At 46.4% G+C, this 21,971-nt stretch overlaps 1 protein-coding gene across 1 annotated transcript; it reads left to right on the top strand.

The window, feature by feature from the left end:
- Positions 1-6,060: 6,060 nt before the first annotated feature.
- Positions 6,061-15,755, top strand: LOC147416060 (mitochondrial uncoupling protein 4-like). Its single transcript, XM_086461648.1, has 9 exons — positions 6,061-6,163; positions 7,552-7,743; positions 8,513-8,597; positions 10,382-10,504; positions 11,271-11,383; positions 13,116-13,200; positions 13,874-13,966; positions 14,325-14,427; positions 15,684-15,755. The coding sequence occupies exons 1-9, from the start codon at positions 6,061-6,063 to the stop codon at positions 15,753-15,755; spliced, it is 969 nt and encodes a 322-aa protein (XP_086317774.1).
- The last annotated feature ends 6,216 nt before the right edge of the window (positions 15,756-21,971 follow it).

Below are 21,971 nucleotides of genomic sequence, written 5' to 3'. Positions count from 1 at the left end.
GGAGGGATACGGGGTTCTCTCCCCAGTATACACATGTCCCGGTGGATCTTCCTACTGTGGGGCGAGTACCCCTAACCTTAACAACACCTCTAGGCGTTTACTCGCGGTTAGCCACCGATGGCCATGGGAAAGAACCCAAAATCCACACCAGATGGATTGTGCCCTCTTTTTAACACAGTTGCTAGGAACCGAGTCTTTCTGCTCTAATTCCACAGGTAAGGCGACAGAAAAACCAGTTTGGACAAGGCAGAACCTTTTTATTTTTGCTCTACTTTCCAGCAGTAGTAGTAGAATGTGTTGTAATGTATCTTTGTATAGAAGGTGGATAATTTTGTGTATCCTGTTTTTATATTCCACCCAATGTAAAGAGACGAGGAAGTGTAGATCCTAGATCAGCAAATCTTGCGTGGGAACTGCTTGATGGATTCGTATGTGGAATCCCACAGATCAGGGCCTTTGTATAGCACTCCCTCCCTCCTCAGAGCAAGGTCTAATCTTCCGGTGGATGTATCCTCTCTTTTGGAGCTTCCAACCACAAATGTGTCTGTCTGGGGGTACCAGAGGGACATTTGGAAATGCCAGGAAGGAAATAAAATTCATACTAGCGTTTGGAAACGGAACTCTTTGGGGATGGAATCTGAGAACGCTGGTCTCCTCTCCCTGAATGGATCTATGACTGGGCCAGGTTGGAGGACCTCTGGCACGTGCCGTGTGACTGAACCCCATTTCAATCTCACAGTCCATTTGACTAAATTGGCGTGGCCAGACTTTTTGATGAAGCCGGGAAATTGGACGGCCTCGGTCACTGGAAAAACCTCTCTCGTGAAAAGGCGAGAAAGATGACAGTGTATAGATTATCCCTTCGATCCCACATTTTCCCCCATACAGATACCAGGTTATTCTGAAACTCCTGCTACTGAAACAGTTACCCTGGCTTGGTGCCTTCAGCTACCCTGGACTGCAGGGCCGTACGTACCCTACTTGAAAAACACCATGTGGATGTGGTCCTCGAGCAGGCCCCAGTTTAAACCCTTTTCTGATAACAGGAATCTTCCTAAATGCTCTTGTGCTTTATGGAAGCGTAAACAAATCATTACACGTGCTACAGGAAATGGTGAAACTGTCAAACCTCTATGGCATTTAAAATCTTGAAGGACTCTTGCAAGGTATACGTGTATCTGCTGGAGGAATCCCTGGAAAGGGTGAGAAAATAAGGCTCTTGATTCCTGGGATAGAACATAGGACACTACCCAGGAGAGTGCGCTCCGTAGGTATCATTTGAGATCTGCCTTCAAGTGCGGTGTTCCTCGACTCCATTTCCCTGTTAGAAAGCCTGACAATAAAAGCGGCTCCAGTGTAGCGATGTCACGATTCTACTGAGGATAAATGGGATTTTGGAACCACCCACTCTCCTGCACCTTTTTGGCTTAGCTTCGGGATATTCTGATGGAAAGCCGTATTGGATGTTACCATTGGAAAGACATGCTGGTCCGGCATGCGGAATAGTGGTTCCCTCTCTTTGTCCGAGCCGTATCTTTTCTTTTAACCCTAGCAGGATGAGAAGATCGACCGATGTTCAAGTCCTTAATGAACCGTCACCTCCCACCTTGACCATGGGACAACGTGTCTCTCTTTTTCGCAGTTGAGACGGAGAAAGTGACAAAACAACAAATCTTTTTAAAGCCGGGTAGAACCAAAGCCTTTATTGCCTGTTCATTTGTACTCTCTTTCCCAGACGTGTCTCTTTCTAATCGGTTCAGAATTGTTATACAGTCTTATCATTTGTTATTTGCACAGTTCTTTATAACTCATCTCTTCTGCCAAAAGGACATTTCTGCTTTGTCTTGTAGTCGACACTTTCTCAGGACTTGCTTATCTTGCAGCTGCAGCTCTTCTCGCTCCTGTCTGTTTTCTCACGGGTAGACTGGAATCCTCTCAAGGTACAAGTCGTCCTGCCCAGGGGCCTCAGTCCAGCTGAGATCCCCCACAGAAATATGCCTTTGCACTCATTAGCACCCTGGGCTGCATTAGGAAGAGCGTTGCCAGCAGGACAAGGGAGGTGGTCCTCCCTCTCTGCTCAGTGCTGAAGAGATCCATCTGGAGTACTGGGTCCAGTTCTAGTCTCTCCAGTGCAAAAGAGACATGGACAGACTGGCGTGAGCCCAGTGAAGTGCCGAGAAGTTCATAAAGGTGCTGGAGCCTCTGTCTTTTGAGGAGAGGCTGAGAGAGCTAGGACATTGCAGCCTGGAGAAGAGAAGGCTCAGGGGGATCTTATCAGTGTCCATGAAGACCTGCAGGCAGGGTGAAAAGAGGATGGAGCCAGGCTCCTTCCTGTGGTGCTCAGTGAAAGGGCAAGAGGCAGTGGGCACAAACCAACACAGCAAATTCCACTAAAAATTATTTTTTTTATCATGATGGTGGTCAGACACTGGAACAGGTTGCCCAGAAAGGCTGGAGAATCCTGAGAGACACTCAAAACCCAGCTGGAAACGGTCCTGAGAGCCTGATCTACGTGACCCTGCTTTGAGCCGGGTGTTGGACTAGCCAGTGTCCAGGTCCCTTCCAACCTTAACTGGTTTGTGTGTGTGTGTGTGATTTTGTCTTCTTTTGCTCTGGCTCTTTGTCCAAATCTCTTCTGCTGCTCATCCCAGGACCTGATCCTCAGGCTTAGGCTCCTTGGTTGAACAAGCCCTGCTCAGCCTTTCTAGCTCTTCATCTGTTTGTTCCACAGACAAGCATCCAGCTGCCCCTCACATCTTACACTTCTCCCTTCACTCAAATACCACCTTCAGACATGAATTTCCTCTTTAATCAGTCTCAGCCTTTCTGGCTCTGCCCGCAAAACTGTTTCCCCATGTTCTTCCTCCTGAACCCTACCTACTTAATTCTGCCCCCTTCTCTTCATATTTGTGCTTCCAAATCCCACCAGAATAAAACCTCGCTGGTGTCTGAGTAAGAGATAGAGCCGGACTGTCCTTGAACTTGTCCTCGTGTATATTTTTATAATATTTCAATATTTATAATATTTCAATAGTTACTAACCCAGAGGCCTTATCCACTCACCAGCTTTATGTATTGTACTAGGAGAGGCATATAGTTCATCGCTACCATTGGAACCATAGGCACCATGGGAACACCACACCGTTTGCATGGTGCACAATTTGTACACTACTTTTTTATAAACATGATTATTCCATTAAAAGTGCTTATCACAAATCCAGTTTAACTCCCTTCCTATACAGGAATAGGTGCACAGACAGGAACCTCTGTACCTGTGCAGACAGGCAGTACAGTAAAAGTAGCACAGCAGAAACACACCTGATAGTAGGGGGTTAAGAGCGGTGAGAAACAGATTTATGGCCTTCATTAAACAGTCATGCTGAAATATATTGGGATGTTACCTGCGTTGGTCATAGGTGCAGAAGAACAAGCCCAAATGCCAACAAGTAGGATGTGGATCTCTGTTTCACAAACTGTGTGCAAGAAACAGATAAATCACTTCTACCTCTGATACCATCACATTTCCATGTTTAGCTATCACAGCTCCTTGTATGTTTATTTCCTGGTTTTATTTTATCCATTAAATTCTTTCTTTTCCTACGAAGCAGTAAAGTGGTAAGAGCGCTAAAGCCTTGTAATATTGGAGTGTATTTTCATTACAAGCACAGCCTGAGCAGTGCGTTTAAAGTGATCTATGTATACAGGTAAGACAAGCCCTCAACCCTCTGTGAAGCCATTCATCAAAGGCTTTTGTGTTTGTTTTGGACGTTTGGTTTAGCTTCTGCTTCTGGGGGATGATTTGGTGAAGGACACGAGACACTCCTGAAAGGCACTATTGTGAGATGGACACAAGTACAATGGTGCGATCGTCACTAACAAGCTTTCCTCAGACTAGGACCTAGTCCTGGGCAGGTAATAGCTAATGGTCTTTCCAGTGAAAACTAACACAGTCACCACTGATGGAAGCAGGTGAGAGGATCGAGGCAGTTTGGCTGCCTTTCTCCTGCAGCACACAGCCCTCCCAGACCCTGCTGCTGTGTTTCCATCATATCTGAAGTCCAAGCTACCTCCCTGCATAGGTAGCCTTTGATCAAACCGGCTTTGGACAGAAACTAGAAAACGCTGTCTCACTGAAAACTGAAATAAATACATAGGAAGGCTCCTCTCTGCCGGAGCTGTCTCCCTCAGGATTTGGGGATATATAAGCTCCAGCTATTGATGGGCCTCCGTGAGCACTGGCCCTTCTCTGCTCTGCAAATCACAGAGCTGTCCACACAAGCGTCTGCCTCCAGGTCAGGCTCATTTCAAAGATCCTGTGGGAAGAGATAATTTTTCCTCACCATCATCCCCAAATCAGCTTGGCTAAAGAAAAGAACTTATTTCCCCAGACTAAAAACGGCTGTGGAGAGCTGCTCTCTCCACAGGGAGCCACAATGTTACAGGGTTTACTTTAAGGAGAGATCTAGCTGTTGTTTTCCACCCCCTAAAGCATGGTTGTAAAGAAGACAGAGTAGACTGTCCCGCAAGGTGTATATCTAAGGGATGAGAGGCAATGGACATACGTGGGGAAATTCTGGCTGAATATAAGGAAAAAACGTTCACAAAGTGGTTAAGCACCAGAGCAGGCTGTGGCTGTGAAATCTCCATCCTTGGAGGTTTTCAGGGGACTGAACAAGACCCTGGAAAACCTGATGTAACTCTCGAGTTATCCCTGCTCTGAGCAGAGGATTGCACTAGATGACCTCTAGAGGTCCTCTCCAACCTAAATTACAAATCCATGATATACAGGCTAACACATAGTGGCACAAGCTGACCCAAGCCCAGAGAACAGCTATTGAGGGAGGCACAGAAGTGCCAACAACAGATTGCATAAACTGACCAGAACAAGGCTCTGAACCACTCGTACCCTCAGTGCAGCCAGGCATGTTTGCATTAAACTGCAGTGTGCTTTCTTCCCATTTTAATCAGGGTTTTGTCAGTACCTTGTTTTATCACTGCATGAATTCTAACCCAAAGAAGGACCCAATTTAATACCAACTACTGGTGAGCAACGAGATAAAGTCATTTGACTTCAGCTGAATTTCACCTGCAATGCTCCTTTCACTTATCTGAATTGTTGCGATGGGGACCATACACCAAAATGTCAGGCACTCAGACAGGGGTGGGGGGAGGTGTTCGGGGACAAGTTTCTATGTCCTAAAAAATACTCAAATCCTAAGGATTACTGATTAACGGCTAACAATTAACTTAACGATTCAACTGAGCCTTAATGATAAATGAAAAGCTCCTCTGGAACAGTACATGCCTTACCCTTTTTTTCATGATGAGAACCTAAATATGCCTACATTACTTTGAGAAATTAGGACTGGCACACAATTAACAGGGCTTCAGCATTCCGCCAGGAAAATCTTTCACATTTCCCATGGGCAGAGATCGGCTTCTGTCTTCCCAGGTTTGCATGCCCCCTGCTCAAACTGCACTGCCCTGCGTCTAATCCCCAGGAGACACGAATTGCTACCAGCAGTCCAGCACTCTGGCATTCCTGCTCGGCGTGTAGCTGTTGCTAATGCAGCTCGTGTTAAACCACATCTGGATCAGTTCATCCGTGTCTCGGATGCCCGTGCAGCTGTTTCACACGGGGACGCAGCTGGGGGCTCCCGAGGCACTGCTGTCAATGACAGCACCCCACCAAGCAAACAGACCCCACACGTGTTCGCACAATCTTGAGGTCTCATTAATGATTTTTTTTTTTTTTTTTTAGGGTAGATAACGGGCAAAATTGTGCGTGTGACTGTACCGGCACTGCTGGTTTCCTGGCAGAGCGCAGCCTTGGCGACAGACTACATTCCCAGGAGCCTGTTGCGCAGGAGTCTCTTGCGTCACTGCACAAGGACCTTGCAGCTCTGCGGGAGGCACTTGGGCTGCTGCTGTTCCTCCTGCTGGCGCTGGAGAAACATGACCTTCAGCAATTTGTCTCCTAAATGACCCAGAACAGAGCTAAGCTTTTGCTCCAGACCCTCGCAGGGTGGCTGGTTAGCCTTCTTTCATGTTAGACGCTAGATGTCACCTGCAGAAGAAGAGAAGAGCTTACCTCTTCCAGAGAGATGGCCCCGAGCCAGCAAATTCGCTCTGTCAGCCTGTGCAGCAGCTGTGGCAGAACTAGGTACAACTCACTGTGATTTTCTGAGAGGGAAGGGGGTCAAAATTTACTTACAGGGGGCAAGGGGAATTTCAGTCCCCAGACACCTTCTTCCCTGGTGTTTACTCTGGCTTTTCTGCTCCAGCAAATCTGTTCATTCCACTCTGCTCGTTGTGACTCTTCAATAATTGAAGCCTTGAAAGTATTTTATGCCACCTGCCTGTGGCTGGAGGGAGGGGTTTTTCAGGTTGGAATCTTTGCCTCTGAGACCGAAACAGTTACTGCAGTCGGTAACACAGAGCAGTTGTGACTAATTTCAGCTTTGCGTTTGCTGGGTTTCTGGAAGAAGACTAAAGAGGCAGGATGATCTGTTACCTAAGTTAACAGCAAGGGGCTGACTTTGTCAGGAATTTGCTTTTCATAGCTAATGCAGGTTGATCAGAGAAAAATTTAATCTTACGTTTCTGGTTACAGTGGAGATGTCTGTAAAAACGGAGTGTAGTAGAATGCTTGCTGAAATGCAGGAAAGAAGCACCCTGGCATCTGTGTAGCACTACTTTGTGATCAGTAACTTATTTGGAATATTTCTCAGCATATTCTATATCATTTCCGCAAGCAAATCTGTTGCGTTGCTCTAATGATTTGTAACTTCTCCATCTTTGCTAATCTTTAAACATGAATACCAAAGTTAATGCACAAATAGACTGCGAATCTGCTGAAGCTTTGAGAGGTGACTGCATTCCCCTAGTACCTCTGAGTCCTGCTCTGGAACGACCCTGTAGCGTGGTGTGTCGCAGAGGCAGTGAACCAAAGACAACGCCTGCTCCTGGGCGCTCGCCACCTCACACAGCCTGGGAAGGTCCACCCCCAGGGTGACACCTCTGGCCCAGAACTGAAATGAGGGGCAGCAAATATGCACTCATCCTGTTTCAGGAGCAGTCCCGGGAAGCTGAGATCCAGCTGGACCATCATCCCTGGCCCCCAGTTATTTCAGTGAGAGAAATAACAGGCTAAATGTGATTTTTTGTGTCTGCATCAGAAAAGCAGCATGGTTTAGGGTGGTTCATGGGATAGATCCTCATCTTTATGTGTCTCTGCATTACGATGGCCACTGTGGGGCTGTTCCTGACTGTTACACGTGCCACTGCTATGCTGGGCAGAATTGGAGAGGCCACATGCTCGCTAAGAGCTTTGACTGATCTTTATTCAGGGGGAGTAACTCGAACAGGATTTTTAACCCAGAGCCCCTTGGCAAGTATGAGTATTGCATAACTAACCTGAAAAAAGAAATAAGGGAGCAAGACTTGGTGTTTGACGGGAACGTATTGTGGTTACCCGCGCCCAGAGGCACTTTGAACAGATCTGGATGTGAATCTCCTGTTCTCCACAAATCGCCTCCTCTTTCTCTTCAGTGACATTTCCCCTGGACCTCACAAAAACTCGGCTGCAGGTCCAAGGTGAAGCTGCCATCTATCGCAGTGGAATTGCCACCGGCCAGGCGGCCCCTCACCGCGGCATGCTGCGCACCGCGGCTGGCATCGTGCAACAGGAGGGCTTACGGAAGCTCTGGCAAGGAGCCACGCCGGCTGTCTACCGCCACATAGGTGATTATCTGCTCACGATGGGATAAGTTTGGGTCCTGCCTTCTGTGGCCAACAGCCTTTTGGAGGGAGTTTGCCGTATCTTCTTGTGTTTTAAATATATCTGCGAGGACTCCTTCAGTCTACCCTGCAATCCCACTTTGAAATAGATGGGATTCTGGCTCAATAGCGTCTCCTCCTCCTCTTGCCCATTCCTTCACAGCCTTATACTGGCTTCTGGGAAAGCAAAACATGATTCCCCTGCTGTCTCTGCAGGAAGGTCTTCAGTGCAAGCAGGCACTCAGAGTCCTCAGAACACTAAGTAGCTTTTATTTGAGGGAAGTGGGGACGGGCTGGGGAAAAAAGATAAGGGTGCAAGCGCTAGGAGGAAGAAATGCATTAGTGGTTTGGCCACAGGTAACAGCTTTCTGTGTTCTACTTGGAAATACGGTGACAGCAATAAACCTCAAAAGCACTTGTGGGGGGGTTTGTGCTGGGCACCAGCTGAGAGGGAAGCCATGCAGTCACATCTCCTCAGCATGTGGGCATAAGCCATGCTGCCTCCTGGCAGACTCAGACTCAGCTCAGCCAGAGAGATTCTCTGGTGCTAAAATGTTTTGGCTCCAGCATTGCTACCAGGCAGCCCTCTTGCTTTCACCAACGTGAGAGCAGTGACCAGCTCACCCAGGGGAGCTCTGCAGTGTTTTACAACCAACCTTTTGACCTCTCTATCACAGTGTGACCTCCAGAAGTGTCAGACCCAAGAATCATCTCTTGCTTTTGTTTTCCACAGTGTACTCTGGCGTTCGGATGGTCGCATACGAACACCTCCGTGACTCTGTGCTTGGCAGGGCTGAGGATGAAAGCTTTCCTTTCTGGTAATGTTGCATATTTACACTTTTGCCTGTTCGAGGATTGTCCTTACTGCAGGAGTCCTGCACACCTAAGACCTGTCTTTTCCTCAGGGCTCACTTACCCTAAAGAGGCTAATTATAAAGTAGGCGTTTAAGCATTGATACGGACTTTCTAATTTTAGTTTCAGAGCAGTATCTTTTCATTCAGCTGGGAAGAGGCCTAAGAAATATTGGAATAGTTTTCTCAGAGGCTTAACTAGGACTATGATTAATAAGGATACTCTACGAAAGAGATGGAGAAACACGATAAACCACAGTGGAGGCAGGGCGGGTTCACCATGACTCAAGGCCTGTGATGTAGTGGCAGCTCCTTTATTTCCACGTGGGCTGGGGGATGTTGGGAAGCGCAGGTGAGTCGTGGCTGACCCTACAGCTGTGTGCAACAGCTGCTGGAGAAGCCGTGAGCAACTGTACAAACCCGACACCAGCACGAGTAACTGTGACTAACCCTACAGCTGCCTGAGACGTGCAAACCAGATCGAGCTCAGCCAAGCTGGACTTGCAGCTTGGGCCCTGCTCAGCTCCAAGGTCACCTGGGAGCTCGATTAGCTCTGCACGGGGTGATGATACGTTTCCAAAGGTACGATGGGCAGCTCAAATGTCCTCTGGAGCTTTGCAGGAAAGAAGTGAGGGGTGGTACAGCTCAGACGTCCAGCTGCTGAAGGGATGGGCCCCGCTAGGTGTTGCGCAGGAGCAGTATGGCAACGCGTTGCTGCTTTGCTGCTTGCCATACTGCCTGGGCAAGAAATGATGCCTTTGGATTTTAAGCAAGGGGAATAGGAAGCTTTCCCCATCTTGGTGTTGTATCTTAGCCCTGGCTACTGAAGAGGCAGATCGTGAAGGAATCAATGCTATTTTGTTCATGTGTGTATGACAGACGTCAGCCTAAGTTAAATCTGTGCATCCTTCCTCAGGAGACAAGTGATCCCTATAAAAAGCAAAAGTTCTTGGTTTGCAAGCTTAGTTCGGCCACAGGTAAACTTCACTCCTGTGTTTTGACAATGTGTGTGGCATACAGCCACAGAACTAAGTCATTGTCTGTGGGGAATGAGCAGATTTTTACAGAAGTGTTGCAAAAATTGGTAATTCCTAATTGTCAAATCCTTATTGTTAAAATGTACTTTTATAATCATAGATAGTATCATATCAAGTATTTACTCCAAAATTAAATCTTGGGTCCAAAATATAACTGGTTTTAAGATAAGATTTATAAAATCTCATACAGATCAAGTACTTGTCATGCTTGGTGCTATGGGAAGGGGTATAATAGCAAAATTTCAGGTTCTACTAAAGTAAGTAGAACCAGAAAATTAACATGACACATCTAGTAGCAATGAGAGATTAAAAAAAAAAAATCGTATATCAGCAAGTAGTTTAGAGTTTTAGATTGGCATTCAGTGATGACAATACATGGAGCACCATCCCTTACTCGTGTACCTTGCCATTCTGCCTTTAAACCTTAAGTGAGGAGCATAATGGAATCTGGAGAGGAAGCAGAGCCTCTTGGTGATGTATAATAACTGGATTTTTTACCCCAGACAAGTTTTAACCCTTTCTTAAAATTGACAGATGCATCATTGACTACCTTAACTACCTGCAGTCGTCACAATTAGTACCTTAACTTTGGCTGTTACTATAAGGAATAACCATTTACATTTGTCTCGCCTGGGTTGTGCTGCTGAACCCTTCAGCTCGTGCACTGCTATTTGTGAGATTTTCTGCTGCGCGTTTTTCTCCCTGTTTGGCAGGAAAGCTGTAATTGGCGGCATGTCTGCGGGTGCCATCGGACAGTTTTTCGCCAGCCCGACTGATCTGGTGAAGGTGCAGATGCAGACGGAAGGAAAAAGGAAGCTGGAAGGAAAGCCGTTACGGTTGGTTCCTCTCAAAGCTGTTTTTTTTCTTCCCGTTAATGACTACTCTGTGGCCGAGGGTGCGGTTCCTTCTGTTTTCTGCCACCCCCTCTCCCCAGCTGGTCGGAGCCCTTTTGGGGGAACAGCAGTGCCTGGGGGGCACAGCATGGCTCTGGGCAGCCAGGAGGGTTGGGGATCCGAGAATTCCTCCTTACTCCATTTATACTCGCCTTCCTTGTTCTGGTGTATTGGTCCCAGAGATCACAAACCCTCGCCCACCCTACATGTGCAGCACGTCCATGCCAGCGCGCTGCCGGGGGGCAGGGGGGGAAGGATGCTTTCTGAGGAAGGGAAGCTGGAAGAAAGGATGGGGGAAATGGCTCACCCAGGATGCACAGACACCGGGCAGGGTTGGGTCACTTGCAGGTAGCAGGGCTTGAGATCCTCCTGCAAATACCAGGACACGCTGCTCTTTGCATCCGAAACTGCTGGCACCACTTAGTGTCTTGTCCGTTTAGCACTGCACTCCAGCTGTGGGAGCAAAGGTTGTCTGTCATTAGCGACCGAATTGCTGCTTATCGGTACAACCGGTAAGTTTGGTAAAATACTGTGGCATGAAAGTCAAAAGTGGATCCAAAAACAGATCAAAAAATGGATCCGAAGGGCCAGATCCTTGCAGGTATAAATTGCCTTTCCTGTGCGAGGACCTGGTGCAGCAAGGCACAGGAACATGCAAAGATCTCTCCGTAGCTGGGCTCTCTACTTACCAGTTGCATATTGATTTCAGGTTTCGAGGAGTGCACCACGCATTTATGAAGATCCTGTCTGAAGGAGGAATACGGGGGCTTTGGGCTGGATGGGTGCCCAATGTCCAGAGAGCTGCCCTGGTGAACATGGGAGGTAAGTTTCACAACTTGGTCTGCAGTGCTTAAGGCCGCATCTAAGCCTTAAGAAAGGAGAGGTCAGCTACTCCCCTGGTCTTTGTTTCTTGGTTATCTACACTGGGGACCTGTTTGAAGCACACTGCAGGTGACTTGTGCCTTGAGCATTTTGTTCCTGTGGAAATCATGTTGCTTAAAAATAACAGTTTATGCCTCAGGGATGGTGAGCTGGGAGCTGAAGGAGTCCCACGGCCAGCAGAGCAGGGACCTCACCAGCCAAGACCCGGCTCCCTGGTGCCCAAGCAAGGTGAGCAGGGCAGAGCCAGCAAGGTTCCACCGAGATCCAGATCCTCAGGAAAGTGGGTGGTGATGAGGTATGTCTGAGGCCAAACCAGGAAGCTGAGCCAGCATCAGATCTGGTGAGGGTCACCAGGGTCAGACACAGCTCAGTGGTCACCAGCAGGTCCGTGGTGATAAGAACGGTCCAAGGTCGAGCTACGCTGACAGTCCATGGGTCAGTGTTCAGATCAACAAGGTCCACAGCCCAGGCATGGTGTGCTGGAGCTGCAGACAGGTACACCTACAGCGTAGCTCCGGCGGGGACTGAGGGTTATAAGGTGACGTGGCTGCCTGTGTGCTCGGCTGATCCAAGAAGCACTCACTCCTTCCACACACAGACAGAGCTTTCCTGCGCCTCTCCAAAACTGCTAGGATATGTTGGACAGTCTTTGCTCTCCTTCCCGAGGTTCTGTTTACAAAGTGGGGAAGAAGATGTCTTTGGGACCAAAAGACACTGCCCGTGGGCGCCCACCATAAACATTTGCTCTGTGCTTAGTGGCACACATTAGAGCATCGCCTTCACAATTTTTTATTTTGCATGCTTAAATTTCTTTGTCACGACAGCTACTAATTCCAACATCATTCAGCAGAGGGACATGTTAGCAGCGTGACCAAAAAATCTCTCTGAAGATTGAAAAACAGAGGTGGTGTATGCTTACATCTTGCTAAGTAACAGTAAAGGAATCACTGGATGGATAATGTTTGCAGCAGGAGCTGTTAAATGAGGGCTACAGAGTTACTATTAACTAAGGCATGTCTCTCCATACACAACGTTAACGGGCAATCTCGGCACGTAAACCTTAACAAGCAAACCCTCTTACAAGTGGGAAATGATCTCCACTGGGTAGGTTTGGACCGTAAAGCACTACAAAGCGCTGGGAGGGTCACCCCGGTTGCTAGGCTGGGCTTTTAAGGTCAGGACATTGGAAATGTAACCCACATCTGCCAAGAACTTTCAGATCACTTGTCTTTCATTCAGATGCCCTGATGCCATAACTCACATCTGCTTATAACTTCCACGACATCATCTGTTTTTTCTGCGTGTAACATTTCTAACATTTTTAGAACACTTGCACAGAGGTGGGAGAGGTACAGCTGTCTTTATCGTGGCATTTCTGGGTTGGGTTAATGAGTTATTTTGCAGAATTTTCCATTTGGGATCCATTTTATCCTTGGTAGGATTTTCAGAGAAAATGGTAGTAGAAGGGAGCGCGTACTCACACGTCTAACGGCAGGACCTGGGTGCCACAACGGTCAGCAGGAACTGGGGGCAGAGTGCCCCAGCTGTGCCAATGGGAGGAGCTGCACTGGAGATTTAGGCCTTGCCAAGCCTCCATCCTGTGTCAGCAATGAACGTCACAAAGACCATTTACTTCTGACAATGCTGGTTTTTCTCATTACCCTCTTTACAGATCTGACCACTTACGACTCAGTGAAACACTTTCTGCTTCTGAACACGCCGCTTGTGGACAACAGTGTGACTCACAGTGTTGCCAGGTGCCCTGTTCCCTGACTACCCCTTTTCTGCTGCAGAGCATTTCCAGCCTCGCTGCCTTGATCTGCCTCTCTGTGCCAGCAGAAGCCCCTATTCTTTGGTCGTGACGCTGCTGATAAAATGCACCTTTATAACAACTTTTTTTTTTTTTTTTTTTTTGGCCTGAGGGGACATCTTTGTACAAAAGACAAAGGATGCAACCATTGCTACAAAACTGCCCCCACCTGAAGTGCCTTGCTGATGCATTTAAACACTTCACACATCTGTGAAAGCACAGGAATTTTCACTTTTATAGAATGTCTATTTTATCTAACCTAGTTTTAAATTTAGCAAACCCTAAGAATAAGCAATATAAACTCCGCAGAACAAGCTCGTTTACTGCCTTAAATGAGGAAGAAATCTGCTTTATATAAACAGTATCATAAACTGCCTATTGTGGGTCCTTTATCCCTGCCTCAGAACTGCACACAGAGGCGAGGGAAGCTGATGCTGGGAGGACATCTGAGCAACAGCAATACTAGCAAGCCTCCTCCTAAATCAAGTTTATGTTAAGTTAGGAGCTATTACTCATGATTTTATGATAACTGTTTTAAATTATATTCTATAGTATTAGAACTGGAAGCATGATGCTTAAATTGTCATGATAAATCTTAGTTTCCTCTTTTCTGTTGACAGTTGCTGTTCTGGCCTGGTAGCTGCTGTTCTGGGAACTCCTGCCGACGTGGTCAAAACCCGGATAATGAACCAGCCAAGAGACAGGCAGGGAAGGTACAGCCACTTCAGAGACCAACTTTTCTGTAGAAAACTGAAACCTTGAGTCTCACTCAAGACTTCACTGGGAGTGAAGTGCTAACTCTGTAATTTGCTCTTCATCCACCCGATGATCTTTTTATTGCTTTAGTTTTGCATGTCTGGGGCGGTTGTTGTGATGGCCACCTGAGAATATCCAGTTACTTAATGGACTTCAGTTCTGACGAGACTCCTGTGAGCTTACAAAAGAGCTCTTGCTCCTTCAAATGTATCTGATACAGATTAATTTTCAGGGGGGATGTGTGGGGCGTGGATTTTTTTTTTTAATTGTGTATTTGTAATCCTAACAGTAATTGTTCTCCTTGCACACTGCCAGAGGTCTGCTGTATAAGTCTTCCATGGACTGCTTGGTTCAAACTGTACAGGGTGAAGGGTTTATGTCTCTATACAAAGGCTTTATTCCAACCTGGATGCGAATGGTAAGTGCCTTTCAAACTCTCTTAACAAGACAGTTGAGCAATGTGGCATTAAACTGTAAAGAGTTCTTTCTGTGTCAACATTTTTCCCAAACTATTTGGGTCTCTTGATTTATCTAATTGCAGTTAGCACTGCTGAATGCAGTGGATGACATAACTGCATGCAATGTCACTGTCCCCACGTTGCCTCTTGCATCTCTTTAATTTGGAAAATGCTGTCCTGCTTCATTGCTAGTGATCTGCCTTGCTTTTTTTACCGTTGCAGGCTCCCTCCTTTCTCCCTTCCTAAACTCTCCTTGCGTGCTCCTAGCCCTGGACTCCCTTTGCTCTGTCGCTGCTCCATCCCAGGTCTCACTTCTGCCCCTCTCGGATTCAGGCCGGCAGCTTTCTCCTGCATGCTGCCAGCCATTAAAGCTGCACCTGTACAACTAAGCCGAGCAGCACTGGAGCCTGGGAGACTCTTAGTTTGGGCAAGAGTCAACTCCCAATAGCAAATCTAGATGTGACCACTTCTTTATTTTTTCAAAAGTCTGTAAGAACTGAACAGTATGGCTACATCTAGACTCTGCCAGCTGGCTTCAAGGTCTTGACACTGTTTAATTTACCAGACTGAGCACTAGATCAAAGGCAAAAGCCTCCTTCCTCTAGTTTAACTGAGTACAGCAGTGGCCACAGCCTCTGCTAAGAGCAATCTGTAGGAAGGTTCTGCTTGGTTGCTCAGTCCTTGAGCCGGAGCACATAGATGGGATCTTTGCGAGTTTACTACTAAGGTAAAAATTTCCATGGAGCGTTTGCCAACTCAGATTTCCCAAAGGCTTGTAATTTTGGGAGTGTTTAGCGGGTGTTTCAGAGGAGCCGGAAAAGGTGTTTCTTAAGCACAAGGCAGCCTTTTGCCAAATGCCAATCTATTGCCAAAAAAAACCCAAACTAGAGCATCTCAACTAAATGGGTGCAAGATATGAGAACTGTGTAATTTTTCTGATTAAGTTTTTAGAACAAGAAAAGCCTTTAACATTTTTTTAAAAAAGCATTCGGCCCGAAGTAGCCCCCAAGTATGAAACGTTCCAAGTCAAACATTTACGGGCTGGCAAGCTAAAAAAAAAAAGTTTTACGTGTCTTGCGAAGGACTGGGTAGCCCTAACCATATGCAACACTTTGATTTTGTATGAAAGGCATGATAGATTGACCTTAAGAATATAATTTTTTTTTATTGGATCACTTCCGGTTTAAGCCTCTAACTTCAGTGTTTGCTTTCACAGGCTCCTTGGTCACTGGTATTCTGGCTTACATATGAGCAAATCAGACGGGTCTGTGGAGTCAGCTCTTTTTAAAATCACGAAGCCACTTCAATAGTCACAAAACAAAGATGAATCAGAAAGTTGAATTCTCATTCCACAAGACATCCCGACCCCACAGGAAACCAATTCGTGTAGGAGATCAGCAGTAGGATCACATGTATAGGTTGCTGCCCCAAATCCAGTCCTCACTGGTTAGAAGTAGTCATGTCTTAAGGATACTATTGGCTCGCCAGGCTGCGATATGAAATGGAAGTTATCCACAGGATAAAATTATCACAGTAATACTTCAACTGGCAGCCAGCATCAGCTTTCTGGAGCAGCAAACAGAGGTAACAAAAAATCTAGCAAGCAACTAGAATATAATACTGTTTGCTTGTTTGATAATAGAGATGATTCCTATTGTTAGGGCCAAAAGCAGGGTGAACAACGCAGCACTGAACATCCTCTGTGCCTAAGCAGCCCATAAAATTACTGGGGAATTTTGGTTATTATTACATTTGCACGCACATAAAGAACTACCTCTCATTAGTCTGACGCCTCAGCAAACCAAGCCTCTAGTGCTAGAATCTGAAAAAGATTTACCTGATTTCAAATTTGCTTGGCACAAAAGGTGGGTTTTGTTCCTCCTACTTCCCAGAGACCGCCTGACCTCTTCACTCAACCACCTGAGTATTATCCACAAGTGAAACACAGTCCTGTGCCCAGGGAATCAAAAGCCTGGCTCGCTCTGCCCCTCTCGAAGGACTCAATACACACGCTGCCCATAGGACCGAGCTGAACTACTTGTCTTTCGAGAGTCCCAGTGCTGACGTGGCAGACTGGGTCATTAAGGTACCACTTTTCCACGGGAATACACACTCTGCCCACTTTAAATCTAAACGGAAATACAATGTTCTCTTCAAAACCACAAAATGTTTCAACATCAGTGATTTTTTTTCTTAAACTTAAAGCTTTCCAGATTTCATAGGAAAGGGGATTGCTGCTGCTTGTCACTGGGCTTATCTTTGGCAATCAGGAGGCAAAAATGCAGTATAAAAGCAATCACAACGTAGACAGAACAAAGCCGGCTTTGATTTAGCAATAGCTAGTAAGGAAATGACTGCACGAGACTTAGCTCTCTGAGTAACTACTCCGGATTTCTTCTAGACTAGTCTTTGCAACTAGAATCCTCAATGTGCCAGTTTCTGATTAAATACAGCTTGGGCATCGTGTTGGCTTGCACTTGTACTTTTTGATTGTATTGTAGATCTGTTGTGGCTGCATGCACTTGGGTGTGTGATTCCAGCTTGGAAAAAAACCATCTCACCATTACTAAGGGGTCAGAAGTTTTTGTTCAGAAATACTGTTATTTTTCTAGTTGTCAGCCTGAGAAACCAGAGTTCTTTCTGTCTTGCACACCATCACCAGTGATTATAAACCAGGAGTCAAAACTGCTTCTTCAGTTACATCCTCCTGCAATCCTGTTACTCAGATATCCTGATGATGGATATGCAGAAGTATCTGATCTAGTGAGTTAAAAAAAGTAATTTTAAAAGTCATGTAGTGAAAAACTGGTTTAACAGTTTTTAACAGCCGGAGGAAAAGCGGTGACTCACGTAGTTACCAGGCAGGAGGAGAGAAAAGGAAGGTGCGCGCCTCGTCGTGAAACGACTACGGAATCTCACCCTGGTCAGACACAGACCGCGAGTTCGGGGGCTAGAGGGGCCTCCGCGGGGACCTCGCTCTCAGAGGAGGAGGTGCGCCATCATGGCGCCGACCCGATCGCAGTAACAAGGGATTCGGAAGAGAACGCAGAAAAACTACAAGAGGGCATGGGCAAAGAAAAGGGACAAGTACGTGAACCAGTAGAGTCCCGCCTTTATCCTGACGCCACAACGACCCGCCTAGAATCCCGCCTTTATCCCCGAAGTCACAACGACCCGCCTAGAATCCCGCCTTTATCCCCGAGGTCACAAAGACCCGCTTACAGGAAGACTCTTTTTCTCCAGGGACCATGTCAAAACAAAAGCAGAAAAAGGAACTGCTTGATGAAGTCCTACAGCAACTCATAAACAAACTATCGGAACTCAATATCGCAGCGGACAGCAACAAGAAGAATCCAGAAAACGCTGCGACTCATAATCCTTTTGCTGTACCGTCATCACTACCAGCGCCTTTGTCGCAAATGCCTGTGCCAACTACTTCATTGTCAAATAGACTATTAAATGAACAAGAAGCAGGACGAAGATGGAAAGGAGTTATTCGTGATGCCCTAATTGAAGGAAATTTTCTTCCTTCTGCCTTTCCTATTGTTACAGATCAGGCAGGAGGCAGAAAATGGGAACCGTTTGATTGGAAAATCCTTGAAAAAGCACGTTTAGCAGTATCACACTATGGGCTTCAATCTAGTTAGACTCAGCAATTATTACAATCTATTTTTACAGCAGATGTTTTGTTACCACTTGATTCACAACAGATTTCTAACATTCTTTTGTCCCCTTCTCAGCAGCTTATGTTCTCCAAGGCCTGGCAACAGCTCTGTGACCAGGAGGCTGCACGACCAAGGCAGCAAGGGGATCCGTTGTATGGGGTACAAGCACAAATGCTAACCGGCCAAGGTCCTTTTGCGAGCGCGTCTTTACAACAAGGTTTTATAGGAGAGGTATTACAGTTGTCACAGCAGTTAGCTTACCAAGCAATGATTTCAATCAGGGAACCAGGAAAGGTATATTCCTTTGCCAACATTCAGCAGGGTCCACGAGAAAGTTTTCCTTCTTTTATTGATTGTTTATATCAGGTTATTAGAAGTCATCCAGATTTGGATGAGGAATGAAGGAAAAGGTTTTTAAAACGTTTGCCTTTGAGAATGCTAATGATACAACAAGAAAAGCTTTAAGTACCCTACCCAGAGATGCACAAGTAGCTGAGATGCTTGAAGTTATAAACGCACCAATGGTACCGTGTCCTTACTTGCTGCTGCTGTATACAGTGCTGTTCAACCCCTCATAGATAGAAAGGAGGGAGGCAAGCAAAAGAGATGTTTCAATTGCGGGACAACGGGTCGCTTTATGAGCCAATGTAAACTCGTTTCAGTCCCTCTGTAAATCAAACTTCCACAGATACACCGCGTACCAAATTATAATTGCGCCGTAGGTTTGTGCTTGCCAGGCAGGTTTAAAAAGTGCTTAATTTTTCAGTAATTGCAATAGGGTCAAAGCAGGTCCTTGTTTTAAAACTATTTTTTAAACTGTCTTATGATCTGTATGTGTCTGGTCAAAAAGAAAGCTTCATAATGCTATTTTTATTCTGGATGTTAGCTGGCTGTAAAATATGAGACATTTTATCTAAAGCAGGCAAAGAAATTCAGGATTCATTTACAGGTTGCCTATAAAGTTGTGTAATTTGAAAAGCAGTATTCAGTATGAAAGAGCTCTCAAGTTCCTTGTAAAGATATTCTAAAAAAAACAAAAACAAAAACAAAAAAAAACCAAAAACAAACAAACAAACCCCGAAAAAGGGGGATCTTTAAAAGATATAAAAGCCTTTGACAGATTTCTTGAAGTGCAATGGAGAATGGAGAATACCTGCTTGATAACACGTAGTTGTTATTGAGTTTTCTCAGATTCAGTTGACAACCCAGATGCGACAATCTCTGTCCGGCTGCAGGAGCCAATGAGGACCGGGACTCCCTAGGCGTGCCCCGGGACCCTTTCTCGGAGGGGCTCCCTGACTCACCTGGCTCGCTGCAGGGGTAGACATGGTCCATCTATGGAAAAAGGTATTCTTTCTGGTCTGTTTCTGTAATTTGCTACATGTTCACACTGTGCACCGATTGGCATTGATGTCAATGTGTATTTTCACCACTCGCACTGATATTTAACTACGTGAAAGGGGTTAGTCTGCTTGGTGCTGTGGTTGCTATTGTAGTAATCACGTTTGCAGGTGTCTTCTTGTGTCTTTTGTGTGAATGGTGTAAAGGAGCTCCTTGTGTGATTGTGTAAAAACTGGTTATCAATATTTGAATGTGTGAGTGAGTGAGATGCAGTGTTATTGTTATCATGATATAGAAGATATTGTTAACCGCAGTTTGCCTCTTTTCACAACAACAACAACAAAAAACAACAAAGAAACAAAAAAAAAAAAGGCAAGCAAATAGAGAAATTAGCTTGCTGGTCAGAAAAGCAGTGGAATGTAACTACACCAATCCTAGAACAGATGCTATTAGATCAAAATAGCTTAAGACATGCGGTCTTGCAGAACCGTGCGGCTATTGATTTCTTGCTTCTGGCACAAGGTCATGGGTGTGAAGATGTCCAAGGGCTGTGTTGCTTCAACCTGAGCGATCATGGAGAATCGATTCATCAGCAGTTGCGGTGGCTGAAGGAGCAGAGCCAAAAGATTCAGAAGGATATGAATTTGTTCAACTCATGGCTGCAAACATCTTTGGAAATCTCTCCCCTTGGTTACTAGGCTTAATCAAAGAAGGCATACGATGGCTTACTGTAATTATATTGCTATTGCTAGGGTTAGGCTTTGTATGGAATTTGCTGCAGAAAGGCATATTGAGTCTCGTTCACAGAGTTTTATTTGGACAAAACGAAAAAGGGGGAATTGTGGGAGCGTGGCTCGCTGAAAACAGGCATGGAATGCTAGAGGGCCTGCACAAGGAAAACTCTGTTGAGCAGTTTGTCTAAACTAACATAGCAGGCCTCAAGGACGCTTCGACCTTGAGGGACAGAATAGAAGAATTAGAAGTTAAGATCCATGTGAGGCGGAACACATTAGAATTAAAAGTAAAGTGATAGGTAGAAGCAGATGACTGATGTATGTATAGCACAATTGGAGTTTATGAAAAATTGCAAGTCATGATGACTTTGGAAAATTATGCTCTATAAGAAAGTGCATCTGCACAATAAAATAAGCTTCCTGATATAACTCATATTGAGTCTTTCGTGGATTCTCCAAACTCGCGTCTCCGCATATGTGTATCTGCCGGAGGAATCCCTGGAAAGGGTGAGAAAATAAGGCTCTTGATTCCTGGGATAGAACATAGGACACTACACAGGAGAGTGCGCTCCGTAGGTATCATTTGAGATCTGCCTTCAAGTGCGGTGTTCCTCGACTCCATTTCCCCGTTAGAAAGCCTGACAATAAAAGCGGCTCCAGTGTGGCGATGTCACAATTCTACTGAGGATAAATGGGATTGTAGAACCACAGTGTAAGAGGTTTCTGTGGCAAGGTTTTGGTCGCGGGGGGCTTACAGGGGTGGCTTCTGTACGAAGCTGCTAGAAGTTTCCCCTATGTCAGATATAGGCAATGCCAGCCGGCTTTAAGACGGACGCGCCGCTGGCCAAGGCCGAGCCCATCAGCGACAGCGTTTTTCGCCTCTGTGATAAGGTATTTAAGAGAGTGAAAAAGTTGTTGCGCAGCAGTAATTGCAGCGAGTGAGAGAAGTGAGAATAGGTGAGAGAAACATCCTGCAGACAGCCAGGTCAGTGCAGAAGGAGGGGGAGGAGATGCTCCAGGCGCCGGAGCAGCGATTCCCCTGCGGCTTGTGGTGAAGACCACGGTGAGGCAGGCTGTCCCCCTGCAGCCCGTGGGCGGTGGAGCAGATGACTGCCTACACCCCGTGGAGGGCCCCCACGCCGGAGTAGGCGGAGGCCTGAAGGAAGCTGTGACCCCGTGGGAAGCCTGCACCGGAGCAGGCTCCTGGCAGGACCTGTGGCCCGTGGAGAGAGAGAAGCCCACGCTGGAGCAGGTTTGCTGCCAGAGAGCCCGCGAGGGGGGCTCATGTTGGAGCAGTCGGCTCCTGAAGGACTGCACCCCACGGAGGAGACCCACGCTGGAGCAGTTCATGAAGGACTGAACCCGTGGGAAGACTCACGTTGGAGAAGTCATGGAGGACTTTCTCCCGTGAGGGGGACCCCACATTGGAGCAGGGGAAACGTGGGAGGAATCGTCCCCCTGAGGAGGAAGAAGCGGCAGAAAACTACAGTGTGATGAACTGACCCCAACCCCCATTCCCTGTTTTCCCCGCTGTGCCGCTGGCGGGGGGAGGAGGGAGGGAGGAAAATCGGGATCGAAGTTATGCCCGGGAAAGGAGGGAGGGGTGGGGGGAAGGTGTTTGAAGATTTGGTTTTATTTCTCCTTACTCCTGTCTGAGTTAACTGGCAATAAATGACATTTTTCCTAAAGGGAGTCTGTTTTGCCCGTGACGGTAAATGCTGAGTGATGTCCCTGTCCTTATCTCAACCCCACAAGGCTGTTGTT

The sequence above is a fragment of the Leptosomus discolor genome, chromosome 2 (assembly GCF_034619465.1).
Source record: "Leptosomus discolor isolate bLepDis1 chromosome 2, bLepDis1.hap2, whole genome shotgun sequence".
NCBI lineage: Eukaryota > Metazoa > Chordata > Aves > Leptosomiformes > Leptosomidae > Leptosomus > Leptosomus discolor.
The sequence above is the reverse complement of the archived record's forward strand: the minus strand, read 5'-3'. Positions and strand labels throughout refer to the sequence as shown.